Source organism: Pseudorasbora parva, chromosome 15 (assembly GCF_024679245.1).
Source record: "Pseudorasbora parva isolate DD20220531a chromosome 15, ASM2467924v1, whole genome shotgun sequence".
NCBI lineage: Eukaryota > Metazoa > Chordata > Actinopteri > Cypriniformes > Gobionidae > Pseudorasbora > Pseudorasbora parva.
The window spans coordinates 404521-430024 of NC_090186.1; the positions used below are offsets into that span (position 1 = coordinate 404521).

At 43.3% G+C, this 25504-nt stretch overlaps 1 protein-coding gene across 1 annotated transcript; it reads right to left on the reverse strand.

Moving 5' to 3' along the window:
* znf292b (zinc finger protein 292b) lies at positions 1 to 20435 on the reverse strand. Its single transcript, XM_067416594.1, has 8 exons — positions 20248 to 20435; positions 12026 to 12180; positions 11344 to 11422; positions 11047 to 11182; positions 9296 to 9498; positions 8064 to 8200; positions 7809 to 7950; positions 1 to 7488 (listed from the first exon to the last, which is right to left on the reverse strand). The coding sequence occupies exons 1-8, from the start codon at positions 20413 to 20415 to the stop codon at positions 481 to 483; spliced, it is 8028 nt and encodes a 2675-aa protein (XP_067272695.1). The 5' UTR covers positions 20416 to 20435; the 3' UTR covers positions 1 to 480.
* Positions 20436 to 25504: the final 5069 nt, after the last annotated feature.

Here is a 25504-nt window from a genome sequence, read left to right on the forward strand (position 1 = left end):
TAACAAAATGCAAGCTGTATTAAATTGGTTGCTATTGATTAACATACAGACTGCTGGTGGCAGTAGTTGATCAAAGAGCCACACACAACATTATTGACAAATTTCAGATTTACAAGGACCAAAACAGTTACGAATTATACACAGCACTACATAACATCAGAATAATGATTCACTTTCAGCTGGATAGAAAAAGAGTCCAATGGAATATTAAAAAGTACGAGTCTATACAATACTCAAAAAGAAAAAAATCAACTCCAAAGGCAACAGAAATGTGCTGAACGGCTTCATAAGGACATAACATGCTTTAGAGGTATTTCATCATCTACTGCAACTATAAAGTGAGCTTAACTTACACAGTTCTGTTAATAAACATCGCACTAGGGACCTTAAGATGTAGTGTCCGACCGAAGAGTTAAAACTAAACGAGTTCGCCATCTCTTTATCCTGAGTTCAGAACAATAACACACGAGGGGTCGTGCGCTAATCGTCTTTTTGGAGGATCACCGTGGGTCGCATTTCATGAAGCTGCTTAAGAAGGATTTCCAGGACGTCGGAGAAGACCTTTTGCACCTCGAATGTGACGTTGCCGAGGGAGGTCAACTTCTGGGGGTTTTTAAACTCGATGGGTTTCTGGGCTTCTCTCGAGTGCAATTGTGCGTCTGATCGTTTGCACACGACCGTCGCGGTCTTCAGGTGGAACGCCGTGTGTAGCCGTTTGTGTGCGTTTCCGTTAAGCGGAACCGTAGCCTTCCTTTTTTGGGACGTCTTTGACTCCTGGAGAAACTGAAGAAAGGACACCTCAAAGCCCATTGGTTTGAAGGAGCTGAGTGGCGTATTCTGGCCAGAGCCGTCCTCTTGTGTTACGGTCGAGGACATGGAGTCGGTGTTCGTATCCACGTAACTCACTTTGGAACTCCTCGCGGTCCTGAGCCTCGTAATCCTCTTGGGTCCGAGGGAGTTCCTCTTCAGCAAGTCGATCTTGCGCGGACGCCCCCTTCGCCGCTTAACCACCACCGATATCTCGGAGCTCGTGTCTGTAGACGGCTTGCCATCCGAGAGGTCGACGTCCTCTGTGCTCTCCTTCTCAGATGTAGGCTTCGAGAACTCGGACTCACTTTGGCCAGGCTCGGCTACTTCTTCATTCTCGGTCGTCTCTATGGAGCTCTCCTCCGATTTATCGGTGTCGTCGCTTCTAGAGGCGATGCGCTTGTATCTTGAGCGGGGGATCTTTTTACAGTATATGAAGTTGCTCCTCTGCTCTTCCAGGTATTGCTTTGGAAGCCCATGCTGGAGGTAATGCTTCATTATGTTTCGCTCAGAACTGGTCACCGTTTCGCAACCCTTGATCATGCAAGCGTACTGCAGCTGTAGGCGTTTGGTGCACATGGCCGAGGCTTCTTCTTGTGTTTTCAAAATGGGTTTCCCATATTTGGTCCAATTGTTTTTATGAGCTTTTCTCTTTTTAAGAGCTACCTTCTTCATAGCTTCCTTCCTGATCTTGTCCTTCTTGATGGCGTCTTTCTTTATGATGTCCTTTTTAATTTTGATGACGTCCTTCTTAATGACGTCCTTCTTGATCTTGATGATGTCCTTTTTAATAGCGTCCTTTTTAATAGCGTCCTTCTTAATAGCATTCTTGATGACGTCCTTCTTAATAGTGTCTTTCTTGATGGTTTCCTTTTTGATAGCATCCTTCTTGATGGCTACCTTTTTAATTGGTTTCTTGTTAGTCTCTCGGTTTTCCTTTTCGACAAAGTCAATCTTTTCGTACTTCCTAGGGCGACCGAGTTTAACCCCACTCCCGCCTTCTCGAGGGTTCATAAGCAGGCGTTTGTACACGTCTTGATGTTTCTTCATGGTATGCCGTAGTAGATTCGACCTTGTGCTGTAAGCACATTCGCATCCTTCCACCTGACATCTAAACATACCTTCCACAGGCTCCACTTTTGAGAGTTTGGTTTCTTTATGCTCTTTGTCAACATGGCCGATGTATTTCCAGAAAGCGGTGAAGGTTTCGGAGCAGTTCGGCTGGTCACATTGAAACCTGCCTAGGTTTATACTGCACATCATGGCACCGGCTTTCTCAAGGGATAATTTGTGGAGCTGAAGGTAATGCTGGAGCAAGTCTGTAACTGACTGAAAAATGCAAGAGCAGTCTTTGACTTGACACCTGAACTCATCTACCTCCCCTATGTCCGCGTCCAATTTGTCGTCACTATCCTCGTTTCGATCCTTGTCCTCAAACTCCTCTTCATAATGCTCATCTTGACTGTTGACCTCAAATTTAGGCAAATCAGACTGATGCACAGCTTTATAATGCAGGATCAAGTTCTGTTGGATTGTGAAAGCTGCCGCACAGCCCTGGTGAACACACCGATAAGGTCTATAAGGGCTAAAAGCATCATAGAGATCTGCTTTTTTCTCTTTCGTTTTTTTGGGAGATTCTTTTGGCTTTGCCACTCGAGGCTTGCTAGGTTTAGGCTTTTTGTCCAATGCCTGATTTAATGTCTGTACTGGTGCACAAGGATTCTGGGTAAAAGGGGCAATGGGCAGAATCTCTTTTAGTGGGGACACATGGGTTGGACCCGGAACTGAGGACTTTGTGGGAAACCACCCATTTGCATTGGGATCCATTCTTGGAGTCATTGAGGAACGGCCAGACACAATCACTGATGGCTGAACGGCCTTCGGAGTTAATGTCGGTGTTCCCAAAGCAGGACTTCTGCACACAAACGAAGATTGGTGGACGAGTGGAGTAATGCAACTTGACGTTTTGACATTATCTTCTTTCTTTAAGCCTGATTTAGATTTAACATCTTTCTGCGGTTTACGTGCATCCACACATGGAGTGTTTTTTACTGGTTTGGGGATTTGTGGCACCGGACAAGGGCTTCCCCCACCACTATCCCGGAGTCTGTGATTGAGCTTAGGCCTGATTTTCATCCTCTTTACTTCTTCCTGTGAAAAGTTATGAACTGATACATAATGGGCTTTGAGATTGGAGTTGCGCGTGAAGGCCTTAGAACATTTGTGACACCCGAAAGGGGAAACATTGAACTGGTCTTTAATTTGAGAAAGCATTTTATCTGTGTAATTGTGGAGCTTGACAAGGTGTTTAAAAAGAGCATCTTTCGTCATGCAGCTGTAATTACAACCTTTTGTGTCACATGCAAATGGTTTCACATAAATTGGTATCTCCTTGGGTAAATCAATGGGATCTGGTTTAGTAGGAAGAGCTGTACTTGCGTCACTCATTACAGGACCAGGCACAGGTTTAATAACCGGTTTAATAACCTCATTGATTTCTCTGTCTAGGTCAAGATTTTCAAGAGCTTTTTGGATCTCCAACACTTCATCCACTTCGGTAACTGGCATATTGGTGGACTGATCATTGACACCACTTCCCGAAGACACAGAGGAAACGGTGTGAATTACGCTCTCTCCCAATTTTGAAATTGCCTCGACAGGGACAATAGTGGCTGTGTTAACCACAGGTTGCGGCTCACTTTGAGGTACATTCTCAATCAAGTTTGAGGTATTTTGTGGATCCACAATGTCAGGACTTGCAACAGACATTTGTGAGTAGGAACTGTCAACACTTGATCCACGAGGCAAGCTGCTTTTTTTGTAAAGGTCTCCAGCCAATATCTGTTGACGTAGTCTTTCTTTGACAGTCTTCTCAGACACCAGGTTCTGAGCAAGATTTGCCATGGCTGCCAGAAGCCCATCATTTGATAAGTCACTTGCACTGTCCGTTATTTTTTCCTTGAACTCTTTCATTTTGTTTAACGTTTCAGCTTGAAGAATTTGACTGACATGATCCGACGATCCGCTAGTTAGGCTGGATGTAGATTGGTCATCAGCCAACAATTGAGAAAGAAGAGGATCGCTGACTTCCTCATTAAACAGGGGCATCTCAGAGTAACTGGCTTGTAGCTGATGTTTAACACTACCAGTGTGCTGGATAACACTAGTTTCAGACATGCGACTGCTTTGAGGATATGGACCACAGGGGATTGGAAGTGTCTGTTCTTGTACCGAACTCGCACACAGACTGGACGAGCTTTGCTTGAACACTACCCCCATCTGTTTGTCATTGCTGTTGTAGGTGCCATTGGCTTGGGGAAAAGTGACATTTGGGTATAGTTTTGGATCAAGAGGGCCCTTACCATGTGGCAGGCTTCCATATGAGGACGGTGTTGGATGAGGCGAGTTAAGAAGATCAAGAAATGAGCTAGGAAGGTCCGCTGTCAGGTCCGCTTCATCGAAGGGTTTGCAATGAGCCCGTTTTGACAAATGTCCTCCCAAAGATTTAGAACTCGGGAATTCCCTATAACACCGGCAGCAAATGAACTTGCCATCTTTAATAATTGCAGGCCATTTTGTTCTTTTGCTTCGTTTAACTTTTTTGGGGCCTTTGTCACTAGGCACATTTCCAGTGTTATTCTGACAACTTGGAGAACTGCTGTTCGATAGGGGCGTTTCATTGATGGGAAGTGGTAATCCTAAAGGGGTATCCCTCTCTACCTTCACCACACACTGACTATTGGTTACTACGGAGAAATTATCATTTGTTGGCTGAGTGTAATCTGCTGAAATATCTTTTGAAACGGAACTGTCGGCGTAAGACATTTGAGCAGATCCTAGACTTGACTCTACTATAGAATTAACGGTTGGCACTACATTAGGACCCATTATTGGCGGTGGTGGATTGAGAACTGGATGCAGGCTTTCATCCGAGGTGCCATTGAGTTTTTGAACGCTGTCTGCTTGAGCTGGCAGAGGATAAACATTAGTATTACTCTGCGGTTGTAGAGTAGTGTAGCTCATACCTCTCTGCTCACTAGAAGCTGTATTCATGCGAGTAAAATGGCTGCTAGGAAGCGTGTTCATGTTTTGGGTCATTGTTTGAGAATTACATATCTGCTGTTGGAGTACTGAATTGTTCCTGGGATCCCACAAGTGGTCTGCTGCCATTTGAGACGGATTTGTAACATTTCCGAGCTGAGAGAGAACAATGGGATCTAATATATTGTCCATTTCATTGGTGCGGATATGCCCAGGGGATGCATTAACTTGAGCAGGGACAGAAGGATAGTTAGGGTTTGCACAGTTAGAAGGGTAAGGAGGATGCTGGACAATAGGACCAGCGACTCTCTGGCCCATCTGGGCTTGTGGATTCATAACTGAACTGAGGCTTCCGTTTACAGACACGGATCTAAGCGTGGATTTAACCCCGACGTTGTTCTTTTTTGCGAGTTTCCACTGCGTGTAAAAGTCCGAATGAACAGCCTTCATGTGTTTAGTAACACTTCTGTAAGAGCTATAGTCTCGAGTACATGTCTCATAAGGACATTTGTGCCTCTCTTTGCTTTTCTCCACTTGGACAACATTCACATCCACCGGTTTCACGGATTTATTCTCCAACGCCTGTCCATTATTTGGCACGGAAGCCATTTGTAGAGGAAGTGTCTGAGAAACAGGTGGAAGCATTTGCCCCAGGGAGACAAGTGGTGCTGTATTGTGGGAAGTCTGTGATGGGGAAGTCATGTTAGCACTACTACTACCACACAGGTTCGGATATGAGGTTTGAACCGGAGGTAAAGGATTAGGGCCGTAATGTCTAAATACTCCATTGTTGTATAGTGGTGTGGTTGCTGAATCTGCGGTCGGCAGCTGAGCATCAGGTGGTGGGACAGGCAGAAAGTCCTCTAATACGCTCTGATATGAGGATGTAGATGGCATAGGGTCTGCATCGCTCATCAAGGCCTCCAATAGAGACTCCTCAGGTCTATGTGGCATTAGGTGAGGGCCTACGGCTGATTGGCCCAAGTGGTCACTAATCACAGGGATATGTGGAGGGATGGGAAGTTGCTCAGGTTTACACTCTTCTTGTGCAGAAAAGGCGCTACTTAGCATATTTTCAATCGAATGCTTTATCGTGCCAATGCCCGATGGATAATCCACTTGAGACTCTGCGCCCTCGTCGTTCAAATGGGCGATTGAGAGCGAGCCCTGATCTGTTTGTTCCGGATGAGCTTGAACACTTGTCGAAGAGGCTTCCACTTTCACGACATGACTCTCTGCATGGAGGTCTAGCTCAGACTGCGAATGAAAGACTTTACCGCAGTCCGGTGCTTTGCAGGTAAATGTTCTGTAATGCTGAGCCTCATGGTCATACAGTTTGTAGGCTTCAGAGAAGATCTTGCCGCAACCGGGAAACATGCACTTAGCCTTGAAGACTGGGTGGTTTTTCTTGTGTATGATAAGCTCGGCATTGGAGTCAAAGCTGGCTTTGCAATTTAGCTGAATGCAAATGTATGGTTTGGTGCCACAATGCGCCTGGAGGTGATCGTTTAGATGATCAACGCTGACAAACTGACGCCGGCAATATTGGCACACCACTTTAGAGTTCTGCATTTCAAGGAAGCCCTTCGCTTCCTCGTTGTCGCCGTGATCTTTCACATGGGCAACGAGATTTCGGAAATATTTAAATCCCCTTCTGCAGCTTTGAACTGGGCAAATATTCCCTTCACAACCATTTTTGAAATCGGAGTCATTGGCAACTCCATTAAAAAGTGAGTTGGATTGCCCAGCATTGTTATTTTTTGTCTTGATCTTGCGCGCCTGATTTTCATTGCTTTTAGCATTCAGGGCTACTATAACAGGGTTGGCTGTTTTGGGGTTGGCTAATTGCTTACTAGTCTTCATTGCGGCAAGCCGCTCTTTGCAAGAAAGTTTAACGTGCGATGCGACGTGTGGTTCAAGTGTCTCTTTTGTTTCAAAGGTCTCTACACAAATCGGGCAGCTGTAGACTCCATCTTTCAAGTGAGTCTGCGCATGACGCACTATCCGGTGACCAAGAAACTCCTTATCACATAAAACACAGTATTGCATGTAAGCCTGCCAGTTTCTAAACCTAGCCGAGACAAATCCTTTCTCTCTCAGCTTTTTCAACTCTCGGTTCTTCAGCTTCTGATCTTCGATTTCATTGAGTTCGTTAGTAGTGTCCAGAAAGCGCTGCGAGACATCTTTGAAGTCCTCACTGAATATGCCCGTCTCGTCCCCTACGCCCTCAGGGTCACCATCATTCAGTTCATCAATAGAGGACACAATGGAGGCTTCCTCGCCCATTAGAGCCAAACAGTGGCGCTTTAATGCCTTCCAGTTCCAGAATTCAGGATCAAAAGGCCACTGGGTTTTGAGGACCAGAAGGAGCTCGCAGCGTAGAGAGTTGGGCACCGGAAGGTCTTCCTCATCAAGCTTCTGATCCGGCTCATTGTAAAGAGTTTCCACTGCATAGTACGAGTCCACGGTTGGCTCCAGGAGAAACTCTGTCAATTGGCAAGCCCTTTTAACCTCCAGGTCAGAGGGCAAGAGGCAGGAAATGGTTTTGCAGACAGTGGCCTTGGTGCTTCCTTCGCATGCCTCCAATCGCAGAGCTCGAATGCAGATCTCAACACAAGTCGACAGTCCAACTTTGTCCATCTATTGATTTAGAAAAGAAGTATTTAGTATTCAAGACATCATCATCACTGCAAAAAATGCTCTTCTTACTCAGTATTTGTGTCTTGTTTCTAGTCCAAACATCTAAAAATTCTCAAAACAAGAAGTATTTACTAGACAAGCTAAAGTAATTGTCTTGTTTTGGGGAAAAATACTTAAAATTAAGACAGTAAAATAGTAAATGTTTCTTAAATGTAAAATTTTTTAGATGTTCGGACTGGAAACTAGGCCAAAAAACTAAGAAAGGAAAGCATTTTTGCAGTGAAATCAACAGCTTGAATTGAGAGAAAGAAAAGGCTCACCTCTGACTGGATGACTTTGATGAAAAAGAGCAGGTGGAACACGGTTTTAGACAGAAAGGCCATCTGACGGCATCGGTCCAGAAAGGCCTGATCCGAAGGCTCCAATCGCTTCAGCAGCTTCCCCCAGAACAGAGTCAACTCCCTGCCAGAGAACACACACACCCCGCAAACTCTTTACAAACACAACACTACATTAATGAGCATAGCTGCAGCAAACGCTCAGCTCTACAAGCGTTGGTGACGTTTGTGACTTGCCAAGCACAGTAGGTATCCTCCTGTAGAATCTGACGGGTCAGGAACCCAGAACACAAAGTGAAGGCCGCCTTCTCATCCCCATCCGCCTCAAGGTTACAAATCATCTCTAAAGCGTCACGGCAGTCCACTTTAGAGAGCTGAAAACGAACGGGAGAAATTACAAATGTAAATACTTGTCTATGGAATTAGGAAAATATGCTTCATATTTTTAAAGGGATAGTTCAGCCATAAATGAGCCTGATGTTTATCTGCTGACCCCCAGGGCATCACAGGTGTGTGTGTTTCTTCAGGACAACACAAATGAAGATGTTTAACTCAGCCGCTGCTCGTATAATGCATGCACTGCAAAAAATGCTCTTCTTATTTAGTTTTTTTTGTTTTGTTTCCAGTCCAAATATCTAAATATTCTTAAATCAAGATGCATTTACTAGATCAGTTAAATTACATGAGGTATATTTTCTTGTTTTTTCTTAAACCAGGCAAAATGATCTGCCAATGGGGTGAGGAGAATAATCTTATTTCTGTTTGGGACGGAAACGAGATTTAAATCAGAAATAAGATTATATTTCTCACCCCATTGGCAGATCATTTTGCTCGTGACGACACACTGATGTCTTAAGACACGAACCGATCGCTTTCTGCCAGGAACACAACAGTATTTGAGTTATTTTTTACCTCATATCAGACGAATCTCATCTAGTGTTCCCAGAGTTCTGGAGAGTAAGGTCAAAACACCCATAATAAAATACAAAATAAATATATTTACATAGATGCCTTATTAGTGCATTCACCGCTCTGTCTAATGAGGCATCTATATGTAAATATATCTATGACCGCGCCGGTATTTTGACCTCACTCAGCGGAAGTAATGGCGCTGGGAACACTAGATGAGATTCGTCTGATATGAGGTAAAATAACTCAAATACTGTTGTGTTTCTGGCAGAAAGCGATCGGTTCGTGTCTTCAGACATCAGCGTGTCTCCACGAGCCACAGGGTTTAATATGGATTCGTATGTGTGTGTGTGTGTGTGTGTGTGTGTGTGTTACTCTCATAGAAACACACCCCATTGACATGCATTATACGAGCAGCGGCTGAGTTAAACATCTTCATCTGTGTAGTCCTGAAGAAACACACACACCTATGATGCCCTGGGGGTCAGCAGATGAACATCAGGCTGATTTATGGGGAACGATCGCTTGAGTTGTTTGACTGCACGGAGCATTAGTCTGACCTCCTCCATGATGAGCTCCTGCGGGGCCACCGTGCACAGGCACACCAGCTGCATCTGCCTGAAGTGGCCCGAGTCCTGGAACCCACAGAACTCAGCACAGGCCTTGGCCAGCGAGAGGGCCTGAGACACACAGCTCTCCTTCATCAGCTGCTTCACCCGCATACGCAGCAGAGCCGGGCCTTCCAGAGACAGGAACTCATGCACTGCACACAACACAACAGCAGCCTTTCAGATCAGCACAGGTTAACTCTACTTCAGATCAGCACGGGTTAACTCTCCTTCAGATCAGCACGGGTTAACTCTCCTTCAGATCAGCACGGGTTAACTCTCCTTCAGCACGGGTTAACTCTCCTTCAGATCAGCACGGGTTAACTCTCCTTCAGATCAGGACGGGTTAACTCTCCTTCAGATCAGCACGGGTTAACTCTCCTTCAGATCAGCACGGGTTAACTCTCCTTCAGATCAGCACGGGTTAACTCTACTTCAGATCAGCACGGGTTAACTCTCCTTCAGATCAGCACGGGTTAACTCTCCTTCACATCAGGATAACGCAACCCAACCACCGGAGCTGTTCTCCGCTCGTGTGGGATGGACAGAGAAACTAGGGCTGTGCCATATTGACAAAAAATTATCTCTCAATATGTTGTGGGATGTTCTCGATAACGATAATAAGACGCTACTTTGCTGAGTGTTATTGTGATCAGCTGACTCCTAAAGTTTTTGATACTCTTCATATTGTGTGTGGTGGTCAGTTCACAGCAGTGACAGAAATCATCTTTTCCAAAGATTTAAATGTATTTTTTCCTTTTATGAGCATTTCTACCTATATATACACACTATGGATTCTGATTAAATGATTATCTGCTGGCGTTTATATCTGTAAATCGTGTTACTTTCTCCCGGGTGTCTGTTAGATCACACTGGACTGGATTGTATTGTTCTTCACACACAGTCAGTGAAATGTTAAACTGTTAGAATAAACGGTTTAATAAGATGCTGCACAGACACACTGCACGTGGATAACTCTTCCCTTTGTGTTTTGAGCTTCTCAATGCGGACGGAGCTGTGACTCTGTGTAGCTGCGAGCTCATCATCCTGCCCATCCTGCTTCCGGCCGCTCTATATTATAATACTGATGCACGATTAAAGATTATTAACAGCCTATCTTGTTCTGCCCTATCTATAATATGTTGCTGGCTCATTCAAAAGGTGCGCTATACATTTTAAATGTCATTTGATAGTATATAGGCCCTATTTCTATAAATCATTTTACTTGTACTTTGTGTAACATTTGACCAGATTTAGAGCTACACTTATTCACTTTTACAGTTTTCTTTATTTTTTCCACTAAATGTTTAGATTTTTATACCATTATTGTGCACTCGTGATGTCTCTAGAGGAACGTTTGCTGCTGAATTATCCACTAATCCAGTTTATCCACCATCTAGTTTGTAGCAGGATTTTAGTCATAAATTGTGATTATATATATATATATATATGTTTATATTAATTAGTTGTTTTTCTTTATAATGAAGCTGTCAGTACTTAGTAGATTGTGGTTAACTCACAGAGGGATTATCAGTTCAACACACAGGTATGGAAATGCTACATATCATTTTTAAACAAAACTGCATGTGTATGAGTATGGACCGATACGGAGAATAATGCTGGCTTGGGTGGGTTCTGAAGTATGTAATGGTGCACCCCTAACCCTGCTCAGGTGTGGCGGATGGAGAAGCCCAGGGGCTCACCTGTCTCCAGCGCCGGCAGCTCATTGGTCAGGATGGCCTGCAGTGTGGGATGGGTCCAGACGCCCTCCTCTCGGGCAATAGTGGAGAGCATGAGGAGATGGCTGAGGCCTTTCTCCTGCACTAGAGGATGGGCCATCTACACACACACACACACACACACACACACACACACACACACACACACACACACACACACACACACACACACACACACACAAGCTGATGATTATCAAGAGCTGCACTTTACTGAACACGACAAAGATGATGATCAAGGCAAACACTAGTAACTAAATTTACCTGGACAGAGGACCTAAACCTTTCCCACAATGCATCTGGGATATTCCTGGGCATGGAGACCAGCAGCTCTGCACAGCTCCTGCAGAAGAAAGGCCACACACACTGACACACACCGCTAAACACGCTCTTCCTACTCAGGCATGCTGTCTGAATATCTAACAGTTCCTAACTCAAGATGCGTTCACTAGATCAGTGAAACGACAGGAGATATGTTTTCTTGTTTTGTTGAAAATAAAATCTAAATGAAGTGAGTTGATCTTAAACAGGCTAAATGATCTGCCAATGGGGTGAGGAGAATAACCTGATTTCTGTTCGGGACGGACACAAGAAACAAGATTTCATCAGAAATCAGATTATTCTCCTCACCCATTGGCAGATCATTTAGCCTGTTTGAGGATAAACTCACTTCAGTTAGATTTTATTTTTAAGAAAACAAGGAAAAATATCTCCTGTCGTTTTAAGATTAGATATTTTTCCCCAGAAAACAAGAAAAATATAATTTTCCATATCTAGTAAATGCATCGATTTAAGAATTGTTATATATTTGGACTGTAAACGAGGCAGTAGCTTGTTCAGTATGAGTGAGTGTGAGCGTGTGTGTGTGAGCGTGTGTGTGTGTGTGTGTGTGAGAGCGTGTGTGTGTGAGTGTGTGTGTGTGTGTGAGCTACAGTGCAGTCCTCACAGCGAGAGCCTCTCCAGCACCACCGACACCTCCTCACTCTGAGCCCACAGGTGAGGCAACACCTGAGCAAAGCTCCTCAGGGCCGTGATGTACACCTGCAGCACAGGTAAGGGCTCCTCCTCCATCCTCCACAGGCTGGCGAACTCCACCAGCGTCTGGACACACACACACACACAATCTTTATTTTAGGTTTCAGACATTTTAAATGCATTTAATATACACTACCGGTCAAAAGCTTTACAACTCTTCTGATCAAAGGCTGCATTTATGTTATTAGATATACAAGAAAGCTCTAATATTGAGAAATTATCAATATATTAAATAACTTATTTAAACATAAATAAAGTGTGATTTATTCCTGTGATCAAAGCTGAATTTATCATCATTACTCCAGTCTTCAGTGTCACATGATCCTTCACTAATCATTCTCAGATGAGGATCTGATCATCAACACACATTTAGGATTATTAGCAGTGATGAAACGGTGATAGTTTTACCTTTATAAAGGCCATTTTCCCTCTAATCTTATTACATATAGGCTAGGCTTTTAGTTTTAGATTATATTCTTAAATTTGATTTATACGTTTAATTAAAATAAGACACTATAGGGCTGTTACCAATCTAATAAAATCTACACTGATAAATTACAACTGCATTAAATAATGTTATGAGATTTATATTTTTGAATAGCCAAATAAGAAATGTTGGAGAGTGTTTAAGCATGAAACTAAACCTCCAGTAGGGGGCAGCAGGCGAGTCTTAATGAGCGAGTCACTGAGTCGACTCATCCAAACGATTCATTCAAGAATGAGGCAGTAGTTTATGAACAGGTCAGTGAATCTTTGATTTAACAGATTCATTCAAACACTGAATCATTCAGTAACACACACACACACTCACACACTCACACACTCACACACAGTTGCTGTGAGATGTGTAATGATCCATTTCCGCTGCTGAAATAGAACAAAAATAGTCAACATTGCATCTTGAATGTAAGTGATTAATGCTGATTAATAGTTTATGGAGCTGTCATATGAAATCAGTGTCGGTTTCAGTGGTGGTGGTGTTCAGGAACACACACTCTCGGTGTGATGATGTTTAACTGTATCATACGTGACCCGATCCAGCAAAATCAATCAGTGACCAACGTTTCAAAATTGAGATCTTGGTGTGAATGGAAAGAGGAGACCATGAGCTTTGAAATGATAGTCAGGCATACCTTCAATGATTTAAAGGATACGCCCAGTTGAAATATGGCCGGCTGCCCTCTCTCCAATTACAAACCGGAGGAATCACTCTTAAAGTTTGTTACCCCTTTTTTGTTGATATGTTTGCATGCAAAAGGTTAAACTATTTATTTTACAGCTTAATTTGACCAGTCATGTGTGTGTGTGTGTGTGCGTGTGTGTGTGTGCGTGTGTGTGTGTGCGTGGCCATCCGCGGCCTCGACTGTTAGCGTGTGTGTAGACACATGTACGCAGTCACTTTGCTTTCTTTTGACAGCGACATTTCTCTAATTAATAAGCAGATAAACACACACACATTATACCACACCGGACCGCACTGAACCCTCTGAGGGGTCCGTCCAGACTAGAGTGCGGATCGGGCCGCATTTTTCTTTCTATGTAAACACTAACTTAGCCTGCCGTGCAAAACCAGTCCGCTTACTAACGTCTACACAAACCACGCGTAAACACACACACACACGTGCACAACTGCACTTCCCACATGTACACCTTCAAAGACAAAAATACGACGATATAATTCAAGTATAAATATGTAAATAACACAAGCCGCTAAGCATATTATATAGTTAGTGTATAACTTGTAGCACATACAGACGTCCTGCTCTAGTCGTTTTTGCTGCTGCTCCTGTTCAACTGCAGCCTCTGGGTCTGATTCCGGATCATAGATGTATGGCTGTATCTGATTAAAAGCCATATTTTTATTTTGAATAAAGTTTTTTTCCCACTGTTAGGGATGAGACAGCTTTACGACGCACTCGACTCAACACAATAGCAGCAGCGCGCACACGTCATTATTTAGCTCCGCCCACACGACACGCCCCCACCCGCTCGGCTTTTTTCGGAAAGACTCGGAACAGCGCATCTTTCTTATATAATTATAAAAAAAATAAAGACTTTTCGGAGATATGCAGGATGCAATGCTACTCTATAGGTACTCAAGATTGACATGACACTGACTGAAACTGAGTGTTTCACCCCCCCTTTAACAATCAAGCAGAGAGCACACGACACCAGCGCAAAAAAAAAGTGTGTGCGACTGACCAAGCCCTGAATGCTTCATAAAGATCATATCTGACTGCATATGACACTGGCGTCTACTGTAATAGCTGTATGTCTAATGTGATTTACTTGTTATGTATTTGTTTGTAATCAGAAATACTGTAGAGGTGACTTATTGTGGCTGCGTTTACACTTGGCATTATGCGATCACCGTGATGCGATCAAGCAGATCACTTTACATTTGGTCACGTCAAGTGGAAGCCATCTGGAGTAACTGATCGTTTGTGTTTACCGCAAAAACTAACGGCAGTGCATAGAGCACGGGATGTGTGTGATAGCATTCATATACAATCAATCTCAAATAGGCACTTAATCTACAAGTTTAAGTTTCCCAACTTTAATCTTATATTATGAAACACAGAAGCGTGTTATTCCGATGCGTTGTATAACTGAAAGGCGAGTACGCACGCATGTGGCTACTGTACAGAAAACGGCATTAAGTCAAAGTTAGTTCACACAAACATTATAACTCGGTCATTATTACTCACGCTCAGGTCGTTCCAAACCCGTAAGACCCTCGGTCATCTTCAGACACAATATTAAGATATTTACAGGTTTGGGTCGACATGATCGAGGGTGAGATAATGACAGGATTTTCAGTTTTGGGTGAACTACCTTTTAAGGAAGACGTTCCCCCACTCTATATTGAAGACAGAAATGGGAGATTATTTATAATAACAACAAAAACACATTAAGATAATGTTGCACAATTAAAATAAAAGATGATAACGGCATAACGCATAAGAAAGATAACGCAGCCTCTCCTAACCGGAGGTTAAGTTTGAGCCACAAACACGCGCGCGCGTGCAGTAACGTTTGCTTATGTTGCTGCCGCTCGGAGCATCTGATTGGTAGACATTACACTCGGAAGAGACAAATACGTTAGTGCGCACTCGACTTGGTATGAGGTAAATTAGTCTCAGTCAAGCGGTTTAAATTAGCAAGCTTTTTAAAATTTAATTATGTATACGAGGCATATGACATTAAATCAGTAATGGAGTTTTGTATGGCACTTATGCTGTGCTTTGGAAAAGGTTATAAATAACGTTACGTTAGATAGAGCCATATAGATATATAGCTGGCAATCGATTTCTCTGTGTTAACCTTAGCAAAACATTCTGTCATCTAATTTCAGCATAATGCCCCCCCAGAAAAAATAAAGACAAAGGAAATAACGTTGCTGAAGTTTTTTACGAAGAGTAAGGTTAGTGTAAGTAACGTTAGTTATATACAACACATTTTACACAAGGACAGGACAACATCATAACCTATCATTTACCAAGCCTATTACATTTAAAAACTATATAATGTGTCATCAGGAGAAGCTGGTACAGTCAGGGAAGAGGCCGGTGATAAAGGAGTGACAGATGAAGAGACAGGTGGAGGGTGAGGAGAGGTCTTAAAGGGAATTAATGATGAATATGTGAAGTTTTCCACATACAGAAGAGCCCAAGATAAACATAAATGATCATATATAAGTCCCTTATTGGTCTGCAATATCATATAGGCTACATGTGTTAATGTATTAGGAGAACCATGATGCAGCCATGGGAGAGACCAAAGGAGAGGCAGGTGGCACAGCAGGGTGAGGTGAGGGTTTAAGATGTATTCATAATTGTAGTGGATTAAATGCAAGGATGGCGGATGAGTTCCTGCCTGTTCAATGTCAATTCCTCAAATCAATAAACAGAAATATTACAATATGCTGAGTTTCTCATAAGCCTTGAGTCCACTTAATAACTGTTTTCAAGCCCCTATTGAAGCTCTTTGACTTCAGTAGCAGGGACTCTGACTAAATGTTAACATATATAGTACATTTAACCCGTGTGCATCAATTTATAAAAGATTTATGTCAAAAAACGGTCATAAACATGTAATATTGGACACACAAACTTAAGTGTGGTCTTATTTTAAAGAAGACCTGTGGCAGATTATTGTTGAAGCCAAACTAAAACTGAAAAAAGTTAAAAAAAGAAAAAAAAGTTATAGATTTTTAAGTTTATGAAAATTATTTACAAATAATATTTTGTATAAAACATATTTTCACAGAAAATATGATTTTCTTTTCCCCATTAGATGTCAGCAGAACTCATACACACAGAACATGTTATTGATAAAGATAATAATGATAGATACAATTTAATAGTTCTAGTTCCAAGTGCTTGTTTCCAAAGCCGTGTGTGACGGCTGTATTTGGGGGGTTATGAATCAAATATTTGCCTTTTAAAGCGCTGCTTTCCTCTCTGCCTGCAGTTACAGGAGGGGTTTGGACACTTATGTTTCCCAACTTCAATATTTATATAATAATAAACAGATGATTTAAACAGATGATAAACGGATGATTTTGTTTATTTATTTGCTGTTTGTGATTCTTTACATTTTGTACCACGTCACTATACTGGTACTATTATGGTGGTGGGATGGACGTTGGTTCATAGTGGCGACAATGTCCCCCCCCAATGTCAAAGTCGCTCCTACGCCCCTGCACACACACACACACACACACTATAAGGCCGGAGACACACTGCAAGCGTGGCGTTTCTGCTGCGTGTCAGTCGCAGGGCGGCTGCGTGGCGTTTTCTGTCTTTGCACACCAGAAGCGTGTCTGACGCGGCGCTGCTGCTGAAGCCCTATACTTCATGTTAAATATAAATATATTGCCTATTGATATAGCAAAGACAACGTCGGCAGTAGCCTATTGGCCACACATATCTATAGACGGCAAAATAGGCTACAGAATATTTCATTCTGTATTGACAGGTTTATGTCGTTTTTTATTATTACAATTAGGCCTATATCTGCATTTATGTTAACCTACAGACTTTCAAACATCAAAATGTCATTTATTAATATGTATTCGTGTCAAAATGGCATATAAACATCTTTTCCTATCCTATTTTGCCTGGAAACGCTTCCAACACGCTCGCATGACGTGTGAAAAATAGGCGTCTCTTCTATTTGAAGCGTGCACGCGTTTTCCGCGCGGTTCGGTCCGGGCGTGAGCCGCGCGGCTGACGCAGGCAGTATGCAAACGCTAACCGGTTAACATGGGAGCCGAAATAAAAACGGACACGCCGCGCAGCCGAGACGCTCACGGCATGCTTGCAGTGTGTCCCCGGCCTAAGGGGACTTGATGCCGGACACCAGAGGTCAGAGGTCAGCTTCAGATGCAAACATACAGGAAAAATCAAGCCAGTGGTACACATCAGAGCGACACACACACACACACACACACACACACGCACTAACCCCAGGAGAACACTTCCTACTAGCATCTGATGGTGAACATCAGCCACTGGGATGGTGCGGAGAAACCTCTCCACCAGTGTGTGTGTGTGTGTGTGCGCGTGTGTGTGTGTGTGTGTGTGTGAGAGAGAGAGACACACACAGCGTCCTCAGAAACACACACACACCTCAAGGACACGACCCTGACGGGTTCATTCAGGAGCATCTGAGTTCAGCTAGTGTTGTGTTTCGGTTACGCTCACACACCGGCTGTGTGTGAATGAAGATGCTGGAGTAGCTGTGTATATTAACATCAGGCCGGACGGAACACCTGCACACTGCACACGTCTAACCAGCACATTAATACACTAATCATTATATGAAGCGCTAGTATCGCGGATCTCACAGGCTGACGATGTGAAGGTAGAGCACCTCACACACACACGCACACACACGCACAGATTTGATTGTGTCTTACTGAGATCTTCAGCCCCCGGTGGTGACCTCTGACCTTTAGAGTCTGGCGCTGCTCTTGATGAGATGCATGTGTGAGTGTGTGTGTGAGTGTGTGTGTGTGAGTGTGAGTGTGTGTGTGTGAGTGTGAGTGTGTGAGTGTGTGTGTGTGTGTGTGTGTGTGTGTGTGTGAGTGAGTGTGAGTGTGTGAGTGTGTGTGAGTGTGAGTGTGTGTGTGTGTGTGAGTGTGAGTGTGTGAGTGTGTGTGTGTGAGTGTGTGTGAGTGTGAGTGTGTGTGAGTGTGAGTGTGTGTGAGTGTGTGTGAGTGTGAGTGTGTGAGTGTGAGTGAGTGTGAGTGTGTGAGTGTGTGAGTGTGAGTGAGTGTGTGAGTGTGAGTGTGTGTGAGTGTGAGTGTGTGTGAGTGTGAGTGTGTGTGAGTGTGAGTGTGTGTGAGTGTGAGTGTGTGTGAGTGTGAGTGTGTGTGAGTGTGTGTGTGTGAGTGTGTGTGTGAGTGTGTGTGAGTGTGAGTGTGTGTGAGTGTGAGTGTGTGTGAGTGTGAGTGTGTGAGTGTGAGTGTGTGTGAGTGTGTGTGTGTGTGTGTGTGTTCGAGAAGACATCAGTGTGTGTTGGCTGTGTAGTTAGACCCTTTGAGTGTTGCTGTGGTAGACTATTGTCAGGCCGGGCGATATAGGGATGAACACACACACCGATATCTTGGCAAGCGCTTTAAAATAATAAAAAAACAACACAAACGATTTAGACAGAACTAAATTAAACACAACATGAGTATAATTACTGCACAGGTCAGGAGGACTGAAGTCTTATTTCATGATATCAGTCTTTTAATATTTTTGAAATGTACTTTAATAATATTAAAAATAAGCGAAACAAGCAAATGATGAACACTATGACACACAGTGCTTTATTCTTCAGCTATAGGTCTAGAAGTCATTAAATAATACAATATATAATTAATCTTCATCGCTATGGATTAACTAAACACTGATTCCTAATAAACGTATGATAGCTCTTTAGCCCAGCACAGGCGGACACTCTCCTGACCTCTGACCTCTGCGTTAATCGCTAACTCTCTGTATGCGGGAACTGGAAATATTCAATATTCACAATATTTGCTAATTTTATATCGTCTTCAAAGTTATTGCGATGATTTCGCTAATACTCGATATCATCGCCCAGCACATAAACACTTTTATTGATGAGAATACAATAACTAATTGCTATTCTAGGGCTGGGCGATACGGCACATTATTATTTTTCATATTTATGAGCGATTTATGATTAGCCATCTGGGTCACACACACACACACACACACACACACACACACACACAGTGTGCGTTCAATACCCACGCAAGACAGATGAAGGCCAGTACTGTACGGACAGTAACCGTATCCTATACTCTAACAGTTATTAACAGCAAAAGCTTTGAGAAAACTGAAACTATCCGACACTCCATCATGAAGTCCTAAATATGACCCAGCAGCCCAACAGCAGTCATAACCTCATCATAAGGGTCAACATCACACACTCTTCATCATGACACAAACCATCAGCATATTAAGATCCCGCTCCATATTCAGTAAGTGTCCGGCCGTCAGTATATCATAAATGTATTATTAGTAGTAATGTGCATTACTGAGGACTTCATCTGGACAACTACAGCAGATTTCCTCCATATGTAGAGTTTATGACACCCTCAGATGATCAGATAGTGTCCTGATAAACCATCACCAGTGGAGGATTTCTGCTGATATCTCCATTGATCCTCATGTAATGCTGCTCTATAACCACAGACAGAGATGACTACAGCAGTGTGCGCCAATCAGACACCACAGCACATGAAGATGGAGCGGTGTGTTCATCAGCAGCACTGATTATGGAGACGGAATATATTATAGTGATGATGGGTGTGATATATGATGATGAGCAGCGCGCGCGCGCACACACACACACACACACACACACACACGCTGTGTTTAACGCTGTTATGGATGAAGAGGCTGCGCTTGTTTACAGTCCTGCAGCCTCTACCCGAGCCCGAGCGACCCGCTATAATGCTCTATAACCCTCCATAACCTGCTATACTGCTCTATAGCGCGCTATAACCGCGCCAGGAGAGCGAGGCTGAGTGTGAGAGCCGCCGAGAGCAGCGAGTGTTCGGCGGGGTCGCGGTGTTTATGAGTCGGTTGTGCCACAGGCGGGATCTCGGCTCACCTGACAGAACTCATAGCAGTACTGCGACGCGCGCTCGTCCGGGGCGTCCTGGCTGGCGTTGAGAGCCGCTGCTATCTCCTCCAGGCGCGTTGCGAGCGCGTTTAACGCGTTGGAAGGGTCGCTCCGCTCGCTGCGGTCCTGCTCGGCCTCCTCGTCCGCCATCTTCATTTACAATTCCGCCGCGTACGCACAGCGCGTCACGTGACGCCAAATCACTGTGCGTGCTGACGTACGGGCAGGTCACATGACCCCGCGCTCCAAATCTCAGATTTCTCTTACATACAAAATGATATAAATATATATAAATATACATTAACCGACGCTTCATATGATAGGAAAACAGCTGAATGGTGAAGTATAGCTAACAGGCTATGTTTGAATATTAATGGAAGGAAAGAATAACGTAAGGAACAATAGAGAAAATGCATGTCGGAAACATCAAAATACATTCAGGAATAAAAAAAACCCGGGACTGTACCAGGATATTAGGATTTTAGTTCATTTATTTTTATTTGAATCATAATATGTGATTTTAAAAGTCCTGGTTTGGATGATAATGCGAGGAATGGCGCCCAGTAAGCCTGTTTCTCCATTTTTAAACATCATTTGAGCTCTTTTATAATGTAGTGCTGTCAAAACCACTGATCCCATCCGTGTGTTTACATATGTGTGTGTGTGTGTGTGTGTGTGTGTGTGTGTGTGTGTGTGTGTGTGTGTGTGTGTGTGTGTGTGTGTGTGTGTGTGTGTGTGTGTGTGTGTGTGTAATGTACAGTTATTACACGCAGACATGTACAGGGGGAATTCAGGGGCATTGGGACATTTTTCAAGTCATGTTAATGGAAAAAAACTCCCAATCACTCTGAATTCACTTTGTATATTCACCTATATATATACATGCAAATATTTCATAAATATATACATGAATGAGTGTCTACTTATACATTACATATACATTTTTGATGCGATTAGTGGATTTGACAGCACAACAGCAACCCTTTTCATCAGCTTTATTAATATAGCCGGTCTGATGGTATTGTGATATGATCCTAAAGCACAGAATTCATACACACTGAGAATAAAGACTCCTGATGCCATGCCCGAGCGGATTCTGTCAGTGAGAGTCCTGTTAGTCCAGCAGGAATGAACACACCACGCTTTATTTCAAACATTACAGAGGGAAACACCTGGAGTATTAATATCTGAATATTTCTGCATAAATGATGAGTTTACTGGGTCAGTCGTGTCAGTGCATGAGTTCAGATTCACATGTCCAGTTCTGGGAAAGGAAAACTCGTGTGATTTCTATCTTTAATTCTACATTAATAATAAACAACATTTTAAAATAATAGAATAGAAAATGGTAGTTATATTTCACATTTTTACTGTAGTTGTCTTACATTAAAAATCTATTATTCCAAATGTTTGCATGCTTTAGCCACAACTCCCTGTGTGTGTGTGTGTGTGTGTGTGTGTGTGTGTGTGTGTGTGTGTGTGTGTGTGTGTGTGTGTGTGTGTGTGTGTGTGTGTGCCTCACGAGGGCAGCACTGCAGCGTCTCAGGATGGATCTCTGCTAAGCACACTCTTCTTACTCAGGCATGCTGTCTCGTTTCCAGTCTGAATATCTAACAGTTCTTAACTCAAGATGCATTCACTAGATCAGTAAACGACTGGAGATATGTTTCCTTGTTTTCTTAAAAATAAAATCTAAAAGAAGTGAGTTTGTGATTATAATCAACAGGGGTTAAATCAGGTTATTCTCCTCACTCCATTGGCAGATCATTTCGCCTGTTTTAAGATAAACTCACTTCATTTAGATTTTATTTTTAAGAAAACAAGAAAACATATCTCCTGTCGTTTTACTGATCTAGTGAACGCATCTTGAGTTAAGAATATTGAGATATTTAGACTGGAAACGAGACAGCATGCCTGAGTAAGAGGAGTGTGTTTAGCGGTGCTGTTGTGGAAGTGACGGCTTGCTCTGTATACTGTAAACCCCAGTCTGCATCATAGTTAAACCAGTCCCTCTTGGTGAGCAGTTGGATATTTCTATTGCATTTGAGTTTAATGAACATGTCCTTAAATTTCAGGAACTCAAGTTTTGTCCATTTTCTTTGTGATGATGATGATGATGATGATGATGATGATGATGATGATGATGATGATGATGATGATGATCAGGGATGTACAGTACGGGACATTTGAGGAGCCAGCCGTAACAGCCTCACTGCAAACATGCTCTTCTTCCTCAGTATTTTTGTCTTGTTTCGAGTCCAAACATCTAAACATTCTTAAAACAAGAAGTATTTACTAGACAAGCTAAAGTAATTGTCTTGTTTTGGGGAAAAATAACTCAAAAGTAAGAGAGTTTTGCTTAAAATAAGATAAATAATCTTGATGTAAGAATTGTTAGCTGTTTGGACCGGAGATAAGACAGCATGCCTGAGTCAGAAGAGTGTGTTTAGCGGTGTGGATCTGGCCCAATCACGGTCATGTGACACCTTCTTTATTAACACACTCGAGGGTTCATTTCCTGATGTTGTTCTACACAGGCTTGTGGATCGCACTGAACTCTAAATACTGAATAAGTGAACTCATATAATTTGATTGCAGTAAGTCTTGGGAGCGAGGCCGGGTTCCCATCAGGCACCTCAGCTCAGACTGACGGTGACGGATTGACTACAGTATTATGATGTTCAGCTCGGTGTGGCTTGTGTGAGGTTTGGGCTATGGCGTTATAAATGTGTCCTGTCTCCTGTCATCTGTTAGAGGTCAAGAACTGCTGCACGCCGTATCTGACATCCCTCCAAAAACATGCCAGGGGATGTCCTGCAAGTGTTTATTCCAGCAGAGTTCCCCAGACCACCGCTCTATATCTCTGTTTCCATCCAGAACACATGCCCATACCCCGATGGAAACACATTCAGCAACTCAGTCCCTGAGGCGCAACAACATCACACATCATGACGTTTCCTCAGCAGACCAACCGGCACACAATCTCAAATTCAGGTTTGGTCAAAATCAACAACACCACTGCAATAACATGATCAATAAAGCTCATGGACAATAATCCTCCTCCACGTCAGCCGCAGTGCATGATGGGAGCTGAAGCCCTGTTGAGCTGTAGCGTTTCCACCTGACTCTGAGAGTAATAATGCTGAGCTATGTGGGATTAGAAATAACGATAGCATTGGGGTTGAAGGTTTGACATATTGCATAAATACTGTTTTATGATTACTACCATACAGTGGTTTTCAGGTTCAAATTGTGTATAATGCCTAACGTGACTGTGATATATAAGTTACTAATTCTGGGCTATTGCGATTGGCCATTGGGCTAGATTTGGGCTATTGGCCATTGGGCTAGATTTGGGCTATTGGCCATTGGGCTAGATTTGGGCTATTGGCCATTGGGCTAGATTTGGGCTATTGGCCATTGGGCTAGATTTGGGCTATTGGCCATTGGGCTAGATTTGGGCTATTGGCCATTGGGCTAGATTTGGGCTATTGGCCATTGGGCTAGATTTGGGCTATTGCGATTGGCCATTGGGCTAGATTTGGGCTATTGCGATTGGCCATTGGGCTAGATTTGGGCTATTGCGATTGGCCATTGGGCTAGATTTGGGCTATTGGCCATTGGGCTAGATTTGGGCTATTGGCCATTGGGCTAGATTTGGGCTATTGGCCATTGGGCTAGATTTGGGCTATTGGCCATTGGGCTAGATTTGGGCTATTGCGATTGGCCATTGGGCTAGATTTGGGCTTTGGCCATTGGGCTAGATTTGGGCTATTGCGATTGGCCATTGGGCTAGATTTGGGCTTTGGCCATTGGGCTAGATTTGGGCTATTGCGATTGGCCATTGGGCTAGATTTGGGCTATTGGCCATTGGGCTAGATTTGGGCTATTGCGATTGGCCATTGGGCTAGATTTGGGCTATTGGCCATTGGGCTAGATTTGGGCTATTGGCCATTGGGCTAGATTTGGGCTATTGGCCATTGGGCTAGATTTGGGCTATTGGCCATTGGGCTAGATTTGGGCTATTGGCCATTGGGCTAGATTTGGGCGATTGGCCATTGGGCTAGATTTGGGCTATTGGCCATTGGGCTAGATTTGGGCTATTGGCCATTGGGCTAGATTTGGGCTATTGCGATTGGCCATTGGGCTAGATTTGGGCTTTGGCCATTGGGCTAGATTTGGGCTATTGCGATTGGCCATTGGGCTAGATTTGGGCTTTGGCCATTGGGCTAGATTTGGGCTATTGCGATTGGCCATTGGGCTAGATTTGGGCTATTGGCCATTGGGCTAGATTTGGGCTATTGGCCATTGGGCTAGATTTGGGCTATTGGCCATTGGGCTAGATTTGGGCTATTGGCCATTGGGCTAGATTTGGGCTATTGCGATTGGCCATTGGCCTGGAGTAGACCTGGTAACTCTGCATGTAACCCAAACAGTTGTTCATCAATTTAAAAGTTTAGTCAACATCCTGGGGTTTACAGTGTACTAGATTTACACGCATTGTGATTTGTCTCTCAGTGTACTGTTGATGTTGCACTACACAGATCTAACCAATCAAATGCTTCAGCCAAGAATGAGAATGAAAAAAGAGCCCATTGGTTACATACAAACACACATAACGAGCCCTTTGGATGCGTCCCACTCATACTCCCGCTTTAGTACGGTGAGCAGGAAAGTGCGCTGGGATTGTCAAGCCTGTCCACGTCGTCGCTCCGGAATCAGATGAAGATGAACTAGACAAGCAGACATTGTTATTTCCTTAAATCTCTTCCCCAGGACCCTGGATCACGCCTGCCTTCCGTACTCCTGTCACCAGCTCTAAAAGAGCTCCAGAACGTTCGGCACTGTAGTTCTGTCTCGATTCCAGTCCAAATATCTAAATATTCTCAAATCAAGATGCATTTACTAGATCAGTAAAATTACATATTTTTTATTTTGTGTAAAATAAAATCAAAATGAGTTTTTGCTTGAAACAGGCAAAATGATCTGCCAATGGGGTGAGGAGAATAATCTGATTTCTGACTGAAATCTTGTGTCTTGTTTCCGTCCCAATCAGAAATAAGATTATTCTCCTCACCCCATTGGCAGATCATTTTGCCTGTTTCAAGCAAAAACTCATTTTGATTTTATTTTACACAAAATAAAAAATATCAGTCCTTTTACTGATCTAGTAAATGCATCTTGATTTACGAATTGTTAGATATTTAGACTGGCAGAAACCAGACGAAATGACTGAGTAAGAAGA

Coding starts and splice junctions, on each gene's coding strand:
- znf292b (XM_067416594.1), bottom strand. CDS start 20,415: ATGAAGATGGCGGACGAGGAGGCCGAGCAGGACCGCAGCGAGCGGAGC. Junction 12,181..20,247: donor ACTGCTATGAGTTCTGTCAG/GTGAGCCGAGAT, acceptor GTGTGTGTCCAG/ACGCTGGTGGAGTTCGCCAG. Junction 7,951..8,063: donor GAGGATACCTACTGTGCTTG/GCAAGTCACAAA, acceptor GTTCTCTGGCAG/GGAGTTGACTCTGTTCTGGG.